This window comes from Coregonus clupeaformis, chromosome 17 (assembly GCF_020615455.1).
Source record: "Coregonus clupeaformis isolate EN_2021a chromosome 17, ASM2061545v1, whole genome shotgun sequence".
In the NCBI taxonomy this organism is placed as follows: domain Eukaryota; kingdom Metazoa; phylum Chordata; class Actinopteri; order Salmoniformes; family Salmonidae; genus Coregonus; species Coregonus clupeaformis.
Window position 1 is genome coordinate 51,104,481 of NC_059208.1, and position 19,597 is coordinate 51,124,077.

General features: G+C 42.0%; 3 protein-coding genes across 4 annotated transcripts; all 3 read left to right on the forward strand.

Annotated features, from left to right (window-relative positions):
• Positions 1 to 870: 870 nt before the first annotated feature.
• LOC121586726 (28S ribosomal protein S15, mitochondrial-like) lies at positions 871 to 9,145 on the forward strand. Its single transcript, XM_041903666.2, has 8 exons — positions 871 to 1,160; positions 4,073 to 4,138; positions 4,221 to 4,296; positions 6,301 to 6,349; positions 6,545 to 6,629; positions 6,737 to 6,795; positions 7,509 to 7,700; positions 7,962 to 9,145. The coding sequence occupies exons 1-8, from the start codon at positions 986 to 988 to the stop codon at positions 8,070 to 8,072; spliced, it is 813 nt and encodes a 270-aa protein (XP_041759600.1). The 5' UTR covers positions 871 to 985; the 3' UTR covers positions 8,073 to 9,145.
• On the forward strand, positions 8,973 to 10,713 carry LOC121586727 (PLAC8-like protein 1). The gene is made up of 4 exons (XM_041903667.1): positions 8,973 to 9,056; positions 9,562 to 9,709; positions 9,861 to 9,997; positions 10,260 to 10,713. The coding sequence occupies exons 2-4, from the start codon at positions 9,598 to 9,600 to the stop codon at positions 10,356 to 10,358; spliced, it is 348 nt and encodes a 115-aa protein (XP_041759601.1). The 5' UTR covers positions 8,973 to 9,056; positions 9,562 to 9,597; the 3' UTR covers positions 10,359 to 10,713.
• Positions 10,714 to 10,742: 29 nt separating this feature from the next.
• Positions 10,743 to 18,750, forward strand: LOC121586725 (protein OSCP1-like). 2 transcript variants are annotated; one of them, XM_041903665.1, is made up of 10 exons: positions 10,743 to 10,783; positions 12,341 to 12,495; positions 13,202 to 13,369; positions 13,461 to 13,541; positions 14,080 to 14,183; positions 14,683 to 14,811; positions 15,073 to 15,142; positions 15,525 to 15,664; positions 17,485 to 17,548; positions 17,987 to 18,750. In XM_041903665.1, the coding sequence occupies exons 2-10, from the start codon at positions 12,343 to 12,345 to the stop codon at positions 18,110 to 18,112; spliced, it is 1,035 nt and encodes a 344-aa protein (XP_041759599.1). In that variant the 5' UTR covers positions 10,743 to 10,783; positions 12,341 to 12,342; the 3' UTR covers positions 18,113 to 18,750. The 2 variants fall into 2 exon arrangements, with proteins under 2 accessions (XP_041759599.1, XP_041759598.1); XM_041903664.1 differs by lacking the exon at positions 10,743 to 10,783 and adding an exon at positions 10,917 to 11,109.
• The last annotated feature ends 847 nt before the right edge of the window (positions 18,751 to 19,597 follow it).

A 19,597-nucleotide genomic window follows, 5' to 3' on the forward strand; every position in this document is an offset into this window, starting at 1 on the left:
CTTCAACCCCCGTTCTCACCTACGGTAGCTAGCCACAGAAGTCAGCTAGCTAGCTGGCTAACTTTTTATCAACGTTTTTACTTCTGACACCAATGTAATGACCTGACTAGATCATAAAAGAACAACTGTCCAGACAGAGGATTGAGTTTACGAATGGACGGTTTATTAAACCAACTTTACACAGGCTACTGTTTGGCCGTAGCCCACGCCAAATAAATGAAAGATAACCCACAAGCCAATCGTGACCTTCTCTTGTGAAGCCCAGACGTAAAAAGAGAGAGAACAAAAGCTAAACCTGGTCTTAACTTCCAATGCTCCATCCCCCTGCCCAACCCCCCTCCACGCCACTCCGCCAAACGCCAGGATGCCCGGCATCAGAACATTCCAGGCATTCCCGTGATTGGCAGATAGCAGGTTGATTGACATGTCGGACCCCGCGAACACTGGGTACTGGTAGGTACAACACAACCATCTACTAGCCTAACACATAACACACAGCTGTCTGTGCGGGTCGCTACAATAGTTTTCAAAGTAGGCCAATTTTACAAAGGCTATTTTTAACTTGGGAAATAGGATGAGTGTGCGGGACCTTTAATGTATTGGTATTGGCCTATACAGTTTACTATTTTTCACTATTTCATAAAAATAAAAAAAGGATTCTGTAAAAATGTCACTCTTTCATGTGAATAAAATAAATACTGTAAATGCCAAGGATAATAATGCTATAGTCTTTTTTGAACATACCGGTACTGTCCGGTGGATAAATGTTATGACGCAGGCTACTACAGCAAAAAAAATAAAAACGCTTGAACGAGTGACACCATAGATTATTCATGCATCCTTCTCATTTCCTGAATCGACTTCTCCGTCTGATTAGTTATGTCTAATCAAAATGGCGATCCTCCTGTAGGGGACGAATGCTGTTCACTCGTTATGTTTTGACCAGTAAAACCTGACATACATATCAAATCATCTCTTAATCAGTATGTTATTAAGCATGGCTTTAAGAAGTGCTCTTAAATCGACATCTGTCGTTCTGCGAGAATGTGGTGTTTTATCCAGGCTGAAAGGAACCTGTGCGTCTCTCCCATTTAAACATGGGGCATGTACCTCTGTCATCACAGGGCCTTCAAACAGCAACAATGAGACTGTATTGACAGGTAAATAAATATATATTTATACTACTAATTTCATAGAGTAGACGTGGGCTTGCGATATTGTAGTTAGCTAAGGAGTCCGTATAAGTCAATGCCACAATGAAACGGCTTGTCAATGTGCGCGCCGATTATTTATTTGTACTTGCTCGCATGCATGTCAACTAGCTAACTGCACACGGCGAGCAAGAATCAATGAACCATTACTGAAAAATAGGGAAAGGTAGATGTTGTGTGAACCCACTTATCATCATCATAACACCTCGTAAAAAGGTGATTTTCCATTAGTCATGTCATGAGTACAATTCTTCCTTGGGTAGGCCAGGAGAGGGCACTGCAGCAATTAGCTAGGATGTCTAGTGCACGGATAGTTAATCACAACAACACATTTATAGACCGGTACACAATAGTTATTATCTTTGTGTACACAGTGACACAGGCTTGCTATTTGTATAGGGACATAAATGCACTACTCCATTGTTGTTATCATCCTGTGTGTACCAACTAGGCTAGCTAAATGGTTTAATTATAAAAATAGATTACATCAAAATAGATCGTGAACATTATTTGATGTCCAAATAGCTGAAATGAAAGGAATCATTTGTAACTAGACTGGTGCGAAGGTAATGCCATTTTAACCCAGACATGCAGTTGTAGTCGGAAGTTTACATACACCTTAGCCAAATACATTTAAACTCAGTTTTACAATTCCTGACATTTAATCCTAGTAAAAATTCCCTGTCTTAGGTCAGTTAGGATCACCACTTTATTTTAAGAATGTGAAATGTCAGAATAATAGTAGAGAGAATGATTTCAGCTTCTATTTCTTTCATCACATTCCCAGTGGGTCAGAAGTTTGCATATACTCAATTAGTATTTGGTAGCATTGCCTTTAAATTGTTTAACTTGGGTCAAATGTTTCGGGTAGCCTTCCACAAGCTTCCCACAATAAATGACAGAGCTGGTGTAACTGGATCAGGTTTGTAGGCCTCCTTGCTCGCAAACGCTTTTTCAGTTCTGCCCACACATTTTCTATAGGATTGAGGTCAGAGCTTTGTGATGGCCACTCCAATACCTTGACTTTGTTGTCCTTAAGCCATTTTGCCACAACTTTAGAAGTATGCTTGGGGTCATTGTCCATTTGGAAGACCCATTTGCGACGAAGCTTTAACTTCCTGACTGATGTCTTGAGATGTTGCTTCAATATATCCACATCATTTTTCTTCCTCATGATGCCATCTATTTTGTGAAGTGCACCTGTCCCTCCTGCAGCAAAGTACCCCCACAGCATGATGCTGCCACCCCCGTGCTTCACGATTGTGATGGTGTTCTTTGGCTTGCAAGCACCCCCTTTTTCCTCCAAACATAACGATGGTCATTATGGCCAAACAGTAATATTTTTGTTTCATCAGACCAGAGGACATTATTCCAAAAAGCACGATCTTTGTCCCCATGTGCAGTTGCAAACCGTAGTCTGTCTTTTTTATGGCGGTTTTGGAGCAGTGGCAGGTTCATCTCTTGGAGACAGAACGCGTCTCCTTTCTGAGCGGTATGAAGGCTGCGTGGTCCCATGGTGTCTCCAATTTTTTTCTGAGGTCTTGGCTGATTTCTTTTGATTTTCCTATGATGTCAAGCAAAGAGGCACGGAGTTTGAAGGGAGGCCTTGAAATACATCCACAGGTACACCTCCAATTGACTCAAAGGATGTCAATTAGCCTATCAGAAGCTTCTAAAGCCATGACATCGTTTTTTGGAATTTTCCAAGCAGTTTAAAGGCACAGTCAACTTAGTGTATGTAAACTTCTGACCCACTGGAATTGTGATACAGTGAATTATAAGTGAAACAATCTGTTTGTAAACAATTGTTGGAAGAATTACTTGTGTCATGCACAAAGTAGATGTCCTAACTGACTTGCCAAAAATATAGTTAACAAGAAATGTGTGGATTGGTTGAAAAACGAGTTTTAATGACTCCAACCTAAGTGTATATAAACTTCTGAGTTCAACTGTTTGACTAATACATTTCTTATCATGCAATCAGTCAGTCTGCTAGTAAGTGGTTTTTATGAAGAGGATGTGGGAAGCAGTTATTTTCCCCACTGGTCCCCTGCAATGTGTATGCAGCAGCTTTTCTCACCGTCACTTCACCACTCTTGATCATGTATGCAGAACATGACACTCCACTCTTGTTTCTATGATCTCTGCACCACAGTTCACAAAATGTAGGCCTACATCAAAACAAGTACTACTATAGTAAGACATCCCAACTCTTACTGCAAACCATGTTGCTGCTGAACATGCTTACAGACGCTTTCTCATTCAGGCACATACACTGAGTGTACAAAACATTAAGAAAACCTTCCTAATATTGAGCTGCCCTCATTAACGGCCTCAATTCGTCGGGGCATGGACTGTGTCGAAAAGCAGAAACGCTGGCCCATGTTGACTCCAATGCTTCCCACAGTTGTGTCAAGTTGTCTGGATGTTCTTTGGGTGGTGGACCGTTCTACACACAGGAAACTGTTTAGCGTGAAAAACCCAGCAACATTGCCGTTCTTGACACAAACCGTTGCACCTGGCACCAACTACCATACAGTTCAAAGGCACTTAAATCACTTGTCTTGCCCATTCACCCTATGAATGGCACACATACACAATCCATGTCTCAAGGCTTACAAATCCTTCTTTAACCTGTCTCCTCCCCTTCATCTACACTGATTTGAAGTTAATTTAATAAGTGACATCAAAAAGGGATCATAGCTTTTACCTGGATTCACCTGGTCAGTCTATGCAATGTTCTTAATGTTTTGTACACTCTGTGGAGTTGCAGGCATAAACCTGGCACAATCCTATGGTTCATAAAGCAATGGACTAAGAGTAATTATGTATTGTTTGATAATTTGTTTAATTCTTACCAGGTATTGGAAGTTTCACCATTCAGCCTGTGAGAAACTATGCCCGTGCCGTAAGAAAGAAGAAGCCAGGTATGGAGGACCAAGGTCAACTATTTGATCTAAGACCACTTGGATATTTGATATTTACTGTCTAAGTTTTTTTTCCCATCAGTGATGCAAAGTCAGCTGAGTGATCTGTCTCCAACAATGCTGAAAATGGAATATGCTGCTGTTCCACTCGCTCAAACGTATGTACATTTAATTTTGTTTAATTTGTTGGTCCTCTGTAGCTCAGCTGGTAGAGCACGGCGCTTGTAACGCCAAGGTAGTGGGTTCGATCCCCGGGACCACCCATACACAAAAAGAAAAAAAATGTATGCCCGCATGACTGTAAGTCGCTTTGGATAAAAGCGTCTGCTAAATGGCATATTATTATTATTATTTTTAAATTACATGTATTTTATGTCATGCAGACATGGCTCATGTATGTTCATCTCTCCCATGTCCAAACAACTACGGCACTGAGATGTTGTTTAAAATAGTTATTCTATGTATTTATTTGTACAATACAGTGCATTTGGAAAGTATTAAGACCCGTTGACTTTTTCCACATTTTTTTTACGTTACAGCCTTATTCTAAAATTGATGAATAATTTTTTCTTTTTACCTCAGTCTATACACAATACCCCATAATGACAAAGCAAAAACAGGTTTATAGAAATGTTTGCAATTTTATTAGATCTAAAACATTTTACATAAGTATTCAAACCCTTTACTCAGTACTTTGTTGAAGCACCTTTGGCAGCAATTACAGCCTTGAGTCTTCTTGGGTATGATGCTACAAGCTTGGCACACCTGTATTTGGGGAGTTTCTCCCATTCTTCTCTGCAGATCGTCTCAAGCTCTGTCAGGTTGGATGGGGAGCGTTGCTGCACAGCTATTTTCAGGTCTCTCCAGAGATGTTCGATCGTGTTCAAGTCCGGGCTCTGGCTGGGCCACTCAAGGACATTCAGAGACTTGTCCCGAAGCCACTCCTGCGTTGTCTCGGCTGTGTGCTTGGGGTCATTGTCCTGTTGGAAGGTGAACCTTTGCCCAAGTCTGAGATCCTGAGCGCTCTGGAGCAGGTTTTCATCAAGGATCTCTCTGTACTTTGCTCCATTCATCTTTCCCTCAATCCTGACCGGTCTCCCAGTCCCTGCCGCTGAAAAACATCCCCACAGCATGATGCTGCCACCACCATGCTTCACCATAGGGATGGTGCCAGGTTTCCTCCAGACATGACGTTTTGCATTCAGGCTAAAGAGTTAAATCTTGGTTTCATCAGACCAGAGAATCTTGTTTCTCATGGTCTGAGAGTCCTTTAGATGCCTTTTGGCAAACTCCAAGTGGGCTGTCATGTGCCTTTTACTGAGGAGTGGCTTCCATCTGGCCACTCCACTATAAAGGCCTGATTGGTGGAGTGCTGCAGAGATGGTTGTCCTTCTGGAAGGATGTTGCTCCCATCTCCACAGAGGAACTCTGGAGCTCTGTCAGAGTGACCATCGGGTTCTTGGTCACCTCCCTGACCAAGGCCCTACTCCCCGGTTGATCAGTTTGACCGGGCGGCCAGCTCTAGGGAAAGTCTTGGTGGTTCCAAACTTCTTCCATTTTAGAATGATGGAGGTCACTGTGTTCTTGGGGACCTTCAATGCTGCAAACCGTAGTCTGTCCCCAGATCTGTGCCTCAGCACAATCCAGTCTCGGAGCTCTATGGAAAATTCCTTCGACCTCATGGCTTGGTTTTTGCTCTGACATGCACTGTCAGATGTGGGACCTTATATAGACAGGTGTGTGCAATCCATGTCCATGTCCAATCAATTTAATTTACCACAGGTGGACTCAAGTTGTAGAAACATCTCAAGGATGAGCAATGGAAACAGGATGCACCTGAGCTCAGTTTTGAGTTTCATAGCAAAGGGTCTGAATACTTATGTAAATAAGGTATTTCTGTTTTCTTCTTTTTCATAAATTTGCTCAAATTTATAAAAACCTGTTTTCGCTTTGTCGTAATGGGTTATTGTGTGTAGATTTAATGAGGAAAAACATGTATTTAATCAATTTTAGAATAAGGCTGTAACATAACAAAATGTGGAAAAAGGGAAGGGGTCTGAATACTTTCAGAATGCACTGTATGTAGGCCTACTCAGCGTTGGTACTATACCTCTACTATACAGTACTTCTCTTCCTAATGCTGATCTGTTATGTGTTTACAGAGCTGATGACCTGGTCAAGAGACTTCTGACACTGGAACTAGCAAGCCACGTATGTTATTTTCACCTTGTTACTACATTCTATTAATCTAGTCTTTCTCTTTGTGCTCATAAGACTATCTACATAAGAGTAACTACAGTTGTTGTATACCTCTGTTAGTTGCTATAGTTTACATTATGGTACAATAGTTTTTCTATACCTATGCTGGATATTGCATAATCAAACTACCATGTTGTGTGTCACCAGAGTGAGAAGTTGCGATTGAAAACGGAGCAGCTGATTGCAAAAGTCCAGAGGGATGAAGCTGACCGCAGCTCTACAGAAGTCAAGGGTAAATTCCTGTTTTGGACCTAGTGAACAATCGTGCTTTTCCTCTGAGGAACCACCTTATTTCAGCAATCGTTTGTTCACTTCTGAACCCCTTTCTTTACCTTTTAGTGGCCATTTTGACCTCCAAAATCCGAAACTACCAGGAGCACCTGCACAAACATACTAAGGTGTGTATGGGCGAAGGGTAAATGCAAGACTGTGTCATTTTAGGTCCCTATAGTAACAGTGACGTGAATGCATATTATTTCCACACGTTTAATTTCCGAACCCCTCCCTATCTGGTGTGAGGTTTGTCAACAGGATTTCCTGTGTAGTGCGTACACCCACCATGACATTTGACAGATTAGTAATGGTGTTGCTGCATGCTGGGAATTTACACTGTCACAACGTATACACGTAACATTGTATCCAACATTTTTGCAGACATATTGCAAAATATAACTGTTTATCTAACCTTTAGCACAGCTAAAATGTTGAAGCCAAGGTTTGGCAGTCTGTCTCTATACAGTATCTCACTTTTAGACAGTTTTGACTGTCTCAAAATAGCTATGCTATTTTTCATAAGAAAAGCAACTCCTCTATTATGTAAAACACACATGTTCCCAGACTAGGGGTTCGATTCAATCTGTAGTCCTGAAGAGCTGCGCTACAGCACGACATAAATTTAAAGGCAATGTTCCTGCGTTCGCGGAGACTCCATTCACGGTGAACGCTGCAATAGTCGGCTCAATGGGAAATTACCTTTACATTTCAATCGCGCTACAGCACTGCTCTTCAGCGCTACGGATTTAATCGAGCCCTAAATATTGTTATCGCTTTAAGCATATTTTTTTCTCCATTTCACCTCTGACTCTGTGTTTTGACCCCATCTTTGTATCAGGACAAAGCGAACAAGCGACGGATGCTCATGGCCATTGACCGCAGGAAGAAGCTGCTCAAGCACCTGAGGGTGACTCGCTACGACGCCTTTGAACATGTCTGCCAGCAGCTGGGAATCACCTACACTTTCCCCCCGGAGTACTACAGACACGCCACCCGACGCTGGCTGGCCAAGAAGGCCCTGTGCATAAAGGTAGACAACCAAACTCCATTCACTTTACTTAGCGCCGTTTTCTAGCTTGGTCCCAGAGTGGTTTGTACTGTATGGTTGGCAAGACAGCACAAACCGATCTGGGACCAGACTTGCAATTTTCTTGTTGTTAATCTTTCTGCTGTATGCAGGCTGTGGAACCATGGCTTTTACCATTTGTCAAATGCATGACTTAATCTAAAAGCCAAAGCAAAGATGGTGTCATTTTTGCTGTTGGTTTATATGACTGTGTCCTTTTCTTAGGTCTTCAAAGAGGTGCAGAAACAGAAACTGGAGCAAAGGAAGAAAATGAAGCAGACCCTCGCCCCCATACTGGCAGAACCAGCCAGGACGACAGCTATAGGAACCCAATAAACTACTACAGTATCGGGGTATATTGCAAGGCACGCTCCAATGTCTGTCTTACTCGATCCATTCAGTCTTGCTCTCAATGGGCGAATTCGTTTTGCATGGCCCCAGGTGGGCGGGGTTTGCTCATTTTCGACCATTCCATTTGTCCTAAGGACAAATCTCCACCCACCCGTGGCACCAGCAATGCAAAAGAAATTGTCCCATGTATTGCTATACTGTAATAAGAAACATGAATAACTTATTGTTTGTAGTACACCAAGTCTTCATTCTTCCTGTCCTCTCTGCAAGTTGATGCATTATCAACCACATTTGGTCCAAATAAACACAGTGATGCAGATATGTGGTTTTGGGGTGGGCAATGTCTATTTGTACTCAGCATATGTGACCTGAGACAATCAAATAAACCCACAATTAATCATTTAATTTAATAAAATGTATTGTTTGCGATCCTTTTTTTTTTTATGCATGTTTCACCTTTATCACTTTTATCACTTATAGTCACTTGTGTATGGTGATGTGTAACTACCCCAATTGAAAGAGATAACACTTCTACTTGATGCTGATTAAAATGCTAATGAAAGATATGTGAAATAAGAACATTATGCCCTATGGTTGAACTGTGGTTGAAACTGAAGTGTAAGATTAATCATATGATGACTTCCCTGAACTTAGCTTGCAATCGTGTTTGCGAAAACTGAAAGAACATCAGATATTGGGTGTTCATCCACCTCATATGTTAAACAGAGGTTATACTCATGATCTGTCACCTGTGAATTGACCTATAAACCTATAATTCTGAGGAATGGTGAGGTCATAAAACAGCTTAACTGTCCTACTGTGAATTTTGGTGTTTGCATTACTGTTGAGAGTTGTCTTGAGAAACATAGGAGTGTGTGATCAGCGCTTGTTCACAGCTTTAGTATCACAACTTCCTGTTAAAGTGTATCGACACAGATCCGGAGAGGCTCAGAGCTGCAGACAACGTAGGTGAGTGACATGCTCTTTCCTCTGCTCTCACATCTGTAGAAAAGCTACAATAGAGTAACTACTTAATAATAAACAACTACCTAAAATGTTCAGGTTTACCGCTTTCTGAGAAACAGTTGAAATTGATGTACATGTCTTGTCCTTGTACAATTTTGATGAAACAGAACAGTTATACAACAGTTATTATTAGTCTTTGTTTAATGAAATGGCAATACAACAATATCCCATTTTACGTATGTAATTATATTAAAACCTATTGCAATACATAAGAGGGTTGCAGTATATGGTGGTTCAAGGTATGAATGGACCCGTGTATAAACTTGAGTACCCAGTGTATGGAACTTTTATGTGAACTTTCTTATGAGCAATGATCTTGAAGGAAGGAAAAAACGACAATGAACATTTCCCATCCCACAACAGTCTACATGCTGCTAGTTTTGTTTTATTGCTGTATTGGGGAAATGATCAAACTTCAACCACTGTGCTAACTGTTCGATGTGGTTAGTTTTTAGGTGTTTGAAGCTGACCCCATTTGATTGACATGTCGAACCCAGTCATCACCCACCAGCCAGGAGCAGGCTCTTATGGGACAAATGTGCAGACGGGCGAGTGGAGCACTGGGCTGTGCTCCTGCTGCAGTGACATCCTAGTCTGTGAGTATTGAGACAAATAAGACCTTAAGTATCATCACTAAGTAGGCCTACCTGGTATCATACCATAGGGTTTAATGGTTGTCAAGTGTTTCAAGTAAAAAGTGTTTCCTATTTTCTGGATTTTACAATAAGGTAAAATGTTGTCATACAGGTGCTTTGGGCTTCATCTGCCCACCAGCATTGAGTTGCTACACAGCTAACAAGTATGGTGAGAACCCATGCCTGGGCTGTGTTCCAGGAGGCATGACAGCCATGAGGACCCACATGAGATTGACCTATGGGATTCAGGTATGTTACACTTAGAAGCCTAAAGTAATTAGGGATGGTGAGGCATTGAGTATGTCATTTTAAAGCACACTAGGGAGAACTGCAACTCATTCCTGTCCCAGCCAGTCTCACCCTTTTATTATGAAAGACAGGAAGGGACCGTTTCATCAGTACACATATTGACAAATTAGCCTACTGGTTTTCCCTAGTTTGAGGACTTGAACTGTCAAATATTTGGTGGATTCATTCTCATCATATTTTATTATCATATTTTTTTTTACAGGGGACGATATGCAATGATGCGTTGATGACCTGTTGCTGTGGATTCTTTGAGATGTGCAGGATGGCCCGTGAAATTCGCATCAGGAATGGGGACGTTTGACTTGTACAGTCAATTGAAGACATTTTCAAGTGGAAGTTAAATTAATCTCATGTCACATATTGTTGATACAAATTGTAATGTACTTTTGTTTTGTTTAAATTTGACCCCCTACCCCCAAACAGTCCTGCTCTAAGAATTCATAGCACCATGTATGAACATAAGATGTGGTCCTCTGTAGCTCAGCTGGTAGAGCACGGCGCTTGAAACGCCAAGGTAGTGGGTTCGATCCCCGGGACCACCCATACACAAAAATGTATGCACGCATGACTGTAAGTCGCTTTGTATAAAAGCGTCTGCTAAATGGCATATTATTATTATTATTATTATGTACAATAAAGTTCTGTTTTTTCTTGTCTCCAATGGCATTTTGTCCTTTTCCAGGATGATTTACAGGCTGCTGTCCCAGGGACGTTCATAACACTGAGGTATATATGAACATGAACAGTCAAGCCTTTACTAAAACGTCTTGATCTCTGATTTGCACAAAACATAAAAAATAAAATTTGCACGATACCGTACGTGCTACCTGATTGGTCCTTTTTCTTCGTGACCTGGCAACCAAGTGGAAGCTTACATACGCTTAAACGAGACAAAAAGGGGACATTTCACTAGCTAGCTATCCAGCACAATACGACAAATATGTCTTCGAGGACGCTACCCCTGCTTTTTATTAATCTCGGTGGAGAAATGCTCTACATCTTGGATCAACGCCTAAGAGCTCAGAATATTCCAGCTGACAAAGCCAAGAAAGGTAACATTATAGCTAGCTAGTTAGCTAACTAGCTTAGCTGTCTGGGTGTATTAGGCTAGAATTCAACTAGCTACCTGACCAACAGGTGAATCACTGACCTTGTCATGTCCACAACCTGGTTGCCAAAAATTGGAGCACATTCATGTGTCTCCCTGCCTGTGTTTTAACCTGCAAATTCTTCATTGTACTTGTAGCTGATTGGATAGAGGATGACAGAAGGAGAGGTATTTTGATGTTTCTCATGCAGTGCATCTCTAGGCCTACATGCTCTGCTTTGAGGCCTTCAAGGAAACCAACAGAGTATTACATTGGTAGAACAATCTGGATGAAATCTTTGCCCAGAGATATTCATTCACTCTGCCCCCAAGATTGTAGAGATTTCAGCCATGGCCTTTATTAAGAAGAGAAATCTGGTTTCTACCTCCCAAATCAAATAACTTTGCACGCTGATAATGCTGCTGATGGTTTAAAAGGCTGTTGCTTTCTCAGGACAATTGGGAATAGGTGGACGTTAAACCTTGCCTATAGAATGCACATCTGCTTGCTTAAAGGTAGACTCCTTTGAGCACGGCACTTCTTGATTTTAAAGGTAGACTCTGCCAGGGGTGTAATCATTACGCCGATTATGTTGCAAAACGTTTTACAACAGAAACCGTTTACTCCTAACAGAAAACGCAAACAAGAGTTTCTATTGGACAAATTCAGGAAGGTCCCTCCCCATTTCTCTCTGTTTGCTCAGTTTGCTTCTGTTTGGTTCTTTAACGGTTTCCTTAATGAATACACCCCAGTTGTCATAATCATAAACAAGGGGGCGACTTCACACCTACAAACATCAACAGTTAAAACCAGGGCTCATATTCATAATACATCTCAGAGTAGGAGTGCTGATCCAGGATCAGTTCAGCCTTTTAGATTATAATGAATGGACAGGGGGACCTGATCCTAGATCAGTACTCTTACTCAGAGACACTTGTTGAATATGGGCCCAGTTCTATCAAGACTGCGTTAGGCCTATATTATGGGCTCCATTAGGAAGAGCCAGTAATAAGTCTTAGCAGATTTGGTTGTTTGTAAAACAAAAAAAATCTAATGTCTTTAAGTCGGAAAGACCTCCCAATGTTTATGTTGATCATGTCATCTTAATGAGTCTAACATTACAGACCAACATTATTCCAGTCCCCTACTTGTGACCTGGCCTCAACCTTGTTCTCCTGTGCCCTCACTCTGCCAGTTATGAATGACATCATCACCACCATGTTCAATAAAAAGTTTTTGGAGGAGCTGTTCAAGCCACAGGAGCTGTACTCCAAGAAGGCCCTCAGGACCGTGTTTGACCGACTGGCCCACGCCTCCATCATGAGACTCAACCAGGCCAGCATGGACAAGGTATGGATGGAATCGTGTCACCTGGGTCATGTTCAGGGCACGCCGTAGCAAAACCAAAATAGGTGTTCTTTATTGGACAAGGATGTGTAGTCCCTCTGTGTTTGTCTGTTTTCTTCCGTTTCGTGCCTGATTAACAGGACCCTTTGTCGTAAGTGAAAGGCAATCAAGTTGGTTAACCCTTTCTGGGATAACCCTTTCTTGGGATAACCCTTTCTGAGAAAGATAGATGTTAAATAAATCCCTATCTAACTATCATTCACCACATTTTGGAGTCAGCTGAGTAGCTGCCATGACGACATTACCATTTTTATCATCACATTCTCAGAATCACATCCTCTGTTCCCAGTGACCCTTTAATAGTCTTAATTCTAGGTACTTGGGGAAATTGTCCAAGTCACTTAAAACCCCATGTAGACCAATATTTTCTAAGCTTTTATCATTTATTGCACCATTATTGCTTGACTATTTTGAAGAGTTCTATCTGTTGTGTTTAAAAAGTGGTTTGATATAGGCTATCAAATAGAATATCATTTTGAAATATTAATCATGGCTGTAAGCTTAAATGTTGTATAAGTCCAACTGCATAGCAGTTTGTTCAAATCTGCTGACGGCTCCCTCTGGTGTACATTATGAACTGGCAGCAGCTATTTTTGAGCATGACAATAACCCATCATCATCCATATGACTATGTTGTTCATGCACACAGCTGTATGACTTGATGACCATGGCCTTCAAGTACCAGGTGCTCCTCTGCCCGCGGCCCAAAGATATCCTCCTTGTGTCCTTCAACCATATGGATGCCATCAAGGATTTTGTGAAGGACACCCCAAGCATTCTCAGCCAGGTTGATGAGACATACAGACAGCTCATAGAGGTATAATGAACTTCCCTTCAATTGCCCAAACCTCAGCTAAGTGTTCAGTATGATCTCTTATTCATTGCATGTTTTGTGCTCTTATTTATAGATGTACACACCCTTGTCTAGTGGTGAATTTCAGCTAATCCGGCAAACACTCCTCATCTTCTTTCAAGACATGCACATAAGGGTGAGTTCATGATCTCCCAGAAGTTTGTCTAACTTTTTCGACAGAAAATGAGTGTGTTGGGAAGGGGGAGTGGGGCATATTTTGATGGGTTTCAGAGATAGAAAATGTTAATAAAGGTACCATGACTTTGTGTCACAAATGCTAAAACGTTAGCATTTGAATGAGTGCCAGGGAAGCTAAACCAAAGCATGAATTGCTGTCATTGTCCATAGACTGCTTACAAGGTAAGGAAACCCAGTATGTAATTTGGGTGAACTATCCATTTACGATGCATTATAACCCCATCATAATGAATTATACAGAGCATAATCTCGGTTAACCCAGAACTAAAGTCTTGCGAGAATTGGTCAGATGCTAACACCTGCGAAATCTAGATTTTTTTTTTCAAAGCTCCGGAACTAATGCTGCTCGTTATCTCACACATGCTGTTGTATCAGGACAGATCTACGGTACCATTTAGGTTTAAGTAGTCTGTCCACGAGAGATTATACAAAGTGTTACACAATTATCACTACATTTTGCTCATCTGTATTTGCAGGTGTCCATCTTCCTCAAAGACAAAGTGCAGAATTCCAACGGGCGTTTTGTCCTCCCGATCTCAGGTCCTGTGCCCAACGGAACACATATCCCAGGACTTATCAGGTACCACAGCCATACAGCTATAATTTTCCACACCCAAATAACATGGAATCCCACCAATCCAACCAAGCCAAGTTTGTTGCAATAGAGCAAAATCTCTATTTTATTAGATGCATTGAAAATGGCTATCCATTGTTTGTTTTGTGCTGTTAGATGGCATCTATTTGCTTTCCTTTCACAGACACTGTCGGCTTAATTTAGACGGGCATATCTGCAGCTAATTGCATTACTGAGGGTGTGTTGAACGAGCAGCCGTCTAAATTGAGAAAAGCCTACTTTTAGCACAGCTCTATTTGCCAAGGGATTGAGTGCAGCCGTACTTAAAACTCATTTATTGTGTCTTGGGATCAATGTCCATCCTGAACAGTATCATATTTGCATTGTTTGAAGTGTCTTCTGGGAAACAGGAGAAGTTGCAAAATATCTTTAGGAAATGATCGATTGCCTCATATGATGTATTCTTGCTGAATATTTTGTGTGTGTATTTTTTTGTTATCCTCAGAATGTTCTGCTGCAATGGCGAAGAGGTGAAGAGACTGCAGTTCCGTAACAGTGGGAACTACACCAGCGCTCTCCGCGAGGGTTCTTTTGAGATGTTTGGAGAGAGGGTCATCAAGCTGGGCACTAACATGTAAGTGCTGTGCTGCCCACCTGCTCCACACTGTATTGACAACCATTGACCTTCCTGGACATACCCCCACTGATACTACTAAATTCTCTACTATTTCCTCTACTGTGGTCAATGGTCATATAGGCCTAAATCAACATGGTAACTCAAAGTCACTGCAATTTGTTTAGTGAATAATTTACACAGTGACAGGTTTATTAGCCTCCCCCATGATGCTACATTCTATTTCAGTTTGTCAAGTGCTTGACTTCTGTTTACCCACAGGTACAGTGTGAGCCGTCCGGTAGAAACACACATGTCAGGGACGTCCAAAAACTCTGCACAGCAAAAGTCGGTGAGTTCAAATTATGCTTAACCACTACACTGTATTTTTTATCTTACAGGCATTTATCCCGCAAGGCCTTGCATGTTTGCTCATAAATGTCATTTTACAGCATGTCCTACGATATTATATTTTTGACAAAGGGTCGAAATAGTATTGATATCTGTGTTATTTCTTCATTGATTAGGCTATAGTAAGGACACGTTTCCCAGACAAAGAATAAGCCTAGTCCAAGACCAAAATTGTTTAATGACTATTCTTCATTGAAGTGCTTTTTTGTCCAAGTCAGACTAAGCTACATCTGTAATTAAGCCTTAAATGTAATGGACAATGCCCTAGACAGCTAAATCATGCATTATGTTAATGATTATGCGCACATTCACTGTGTATGCAGGTCAACACCGCTCCAAACCCCCTGGCCAAAGAGGAGCTGAACATGTTGGCCAGGTTAATGGGGGGTCTGGAAGTCCAGAAACCAGGAAATGCAGACAGTGGCTTCCGAGTCAACCTCTTTGCCACAGATGAGGAAGAAGAGTAAGTCCCCTTATGTTATGAGCATTGTTTTGTTGTATTTTGTGTCATTGTGGATCAATTAAAGGTGGAATTACAACAGTACTTCTCACAACTTGATGAAATGGACTGAACCTGAATTTTGAATTATGTTCAGTGTTAAGTTAAACTAGTGTTAAAAATTACTGTCAGAGTTAAGAATCACTATCAGTGTTATAGGTCCAATGTAGCCGTTTTTATCTCAATATCAAATCGTTTCTGGCTAACGATTTAAGTAACTTACTGTGATTGTTTCCAATAAAAATTGTCAAAAAGAAACAGAACTAGCTTCTTAGCAGAGCAAATTCTCAACCAATAATTTTGCTAGGACTGTCTGGGGGTGGTCTGAGTGGGGAGGGGAAACTGAAAACTAGCTATTATTGGCAGAGAGGTTTTGAACTGTCTTTCTTATTGGTCTATTAACTAATTTACCGCTTGGTGATGTCACCAGGCAAGCCAAAACTCCATTCCTCCTAAACAGGCTGATATTTCAGGCAGTCTTTTCAAATGGCTCTTACACTAAAAGGGCATTATCGTAATTTTCACAATTTCACACTATTATTCCAACCTCATTGTGTGAAAATATATACACTATATATGCAAAAGCATATGGACACCCTTCAAATTAGTGGATTCAGCTATTTCAGCCACACCTGTTGCTGACAGGTGTATAAAATCGAGCACACAGCCATGCAATCTCCATAGACAAAAATTGGCAGTAGAATGGCCTTACTGAAGAGCTCAGTGACTTTCAATGTGGCACCGTCATAGGGTGCCACCTTTCCAAAAAGTCAGTTAGTCTAATTTCTGCCCTGCTAGAGCTGCCCCGGTCAACTGTAAGTGCTGTTATTGTGAAGTGGAAACGTCTAGGAGCAACAACGGCTCAGCCACGAAGTAGTAGGCCACACAATCTCACAGAATGGGACCGCCGAGTGCTGAAACGCGTAGCGTGTAAAAATCGTCTGTCCTCGGTTGCAGCACTCACTACCGAGATCCAAACTGCTTCTGGAAGCAACGTCAGCACAATAACAGTTCGTCTGGAGCTTGATGAAATGGGTTTCCATGGTCGAGCAGCCGCACACAAGCCTAAGATCACCATGCACAGTGCCAACCATCTGGCAGTCTTACAGACAAATTTTAGTTTGGCGGATGCCAGGAGAACGCTACCTGCCCCAATGCATGCCAACTGTAGAGTTTGGTGGAGGAGGAATAATGATCTGGGGCTGTTTTCCATGGTTCAGGCTAGGCCCCTTAGTTCCAGTGAAGGGAAATCTTAACGCTACAACATACAATAAAATTCTAGACGATTCTGTGCTTCCAACTTTGTGGCAACAGTTTAGGGAAGGTCCTTTCCTGTTTCAGCCTGACAATGCCCCCCTGCACAAAGCGAGGTCCATACAGAAATGGTTTGTCGAGATCGGTGTGGAAGAACTTGACTGGCCTGCACAGAGCCCTGATCTCAACCCCATTGAACACCTTTGGGATGAATTGGAACGCCGACTGCGAGCCAGGACTAATCGCCCAACATCAGTGCCCGACCTCACTAATGCTCTTGTGGCTGAATAGAAGCAAGTCCCCGCAGCAATGTTCCAACATCTAGTGGAAAGCCTTCCCAGAAGAGTGGAGGCTGTTATAGCAGCAAATGGGGGACCAACTCCATATTAATGCTCATGATTTTGGAATGAGATGTTCGATTAGCAGGTGTCCACTTACTTTTTGGTCATGTGGTGTGTAAAACACAGGAAAATCACGTTTTTGACTGCACTGGGCCTTTTAACAATAATGTGGATTTGTCTTCCTCACAGGGAGGCCTTGATATCGAGACCAGACGAGTTTTCATATGACGTCATAAAAATCCAAGCGACTATGGTAAAGTTAATTTTAACCTATATTCTTTCTGTCACAGAGGCTAGATAAATATTCAACCATGTAACATGCTTTTATGTAACTTAAAGGGATGAGATGGAAGCATTTCATAGATCGAGACCGTCCTACTGTACATCCATTTTTATTTGTCACGTACAAGTGTTTAGCAGATGTTATTGCAGGTGTACCGAAATGCTTGCTGTGGTGTAACCATCAAAAAGGTCCCCATGAAACCTGTCACAGGAGACTTACTGCACCCATGCAGTCATCTCTTAGCACTTACGAACAACTCATGATCAGACATGCTGCCAAAACGGAATTGCATGTCTAATTGACAGGCTAAGGTTTGTAGGTTATCCGAGAGGCATTAGGATCAGGATGGGCCAGTCTAACAAGATGTACCGTAATCAATCATAAGCCCATCCCCTCCTTGTCTTTCAGAATAAGCAAGCCAATGCGGAGCTGGCCAAGATCATGGGGGACTTCACGGAGGAGGCTGGCGAGCCGTGCCCATCGAGTGCCAGCAGTAAAGGGGATGACCTTCTGGCCATGATGGACGGGCTGTGACAGTGTTACCATGGTGACCAGAATCCGAGGGCGGGGCTCAAAGCTGAGTTGGTTAGGAACGGTGTGTTCTACTGTAGGACAGTGTCTTGTCTGCTCTGCTGTGCTGTGCCGTCTTTCTCACTCAGCAAATATGGCAACTGTCTAACAAACGCACACACAACACAAACCTCATCTTCGTGTGTCTGTAGAGCTTTTCGATGCTGATGTGACCTGAGCAGGTCAATTAATTTGTTCAGCAAGGACCAACTGTAAACTGTCTGCAAGACTGTGCATTTTGCAAAAGAGAGTGGGGGAACTTTGTAAGCAGTTTATTAGGTACACCCATCTAGTACCGGGTCGGACCCCCCTGTAGCCATGAAGGGATGCACCTGTTCAGCAACAATGTTCAGATACGCTGTGTCTTTCAAACGTTGATCAACTGGTATCAAGTGACCTAACGTGTGCCAGGAAAACATTCCCCACACCATTACAACACCGCCACCACCCTGTGCTGTTGACACCAGGCAGGATGGGGCCATGGACCGGGATTCGTCGGACCAGGCGACGTTGTTCCACTCCTCAAATGTCCAGTGTTGGTGATCGCATGCCCACTGGAGCCGCTTCTTCTTGTTTTTAGCTTATAGGAGTGGAACCCGGTGTGGTCGTCTGCTGCAATAGCCCATCCGTGACAAGGATCGATGAGTTGTGCATTCCGAGATGCCGTTTGGCACACCACTGTTGTACTGCTCCGTTATTTGTCTGTTTGTGGCCTCCTGTTACCTTGCACGATTCTTGCCATTCTCCTTCGACCTCTCTCATCACCCACAGGACGGCCGCTGACTGGATTTTTTTAGTTTGTCGCACCATTCTCGGTAAACCCTAGTCGTGTGTGAAAAGCCCAGGAGGGCGGCCGTTTCTGAGATATTGGATACGGCACGCCTGGCACCGATGATCATACCACGCTCAAAGTCAATTAGGTCACTCGTTTTGCCCATTCTAACGTTCAATTGAACAGTAACTGAATGCCTTGATGCCTGTCTGCCTGCTTTATATAGCAGGCCACGTGACTCACTGTCTGTAGGAGTGATCAATTTTCGTGAACCGGGTGTTCCTAATAAACTGGCTGCTGATTGTATTTTGTGCTATTGTGGTAATCTCAATAGTTTTTTTTTTTTTTTAAGTTACAGATACAACAGCTCTGTACTAGAGGTCACACTGAAATTTGTTCCAATCAATGATTTCTGCTCTGCTGATCCCGCTTCAATCAATATTTTGAGAAAGTTCTACTGTACCTTGATTTTTTGGGGTATGGGATAAATATAAAAATATATAAAGTATGTTTAGGGCTTAGGCCTTTAGTGTCTTCAAATAAATGAAGACAAATAATTTGTAAATAAATTGTGAATTATTGCAAAATGTCATCATCAAATGGGATGCTATTTGATTAAGTGGGACACAACACTAATGAAACCACAATGTATTGAAGTAGCTGATTCTTTGATGCAA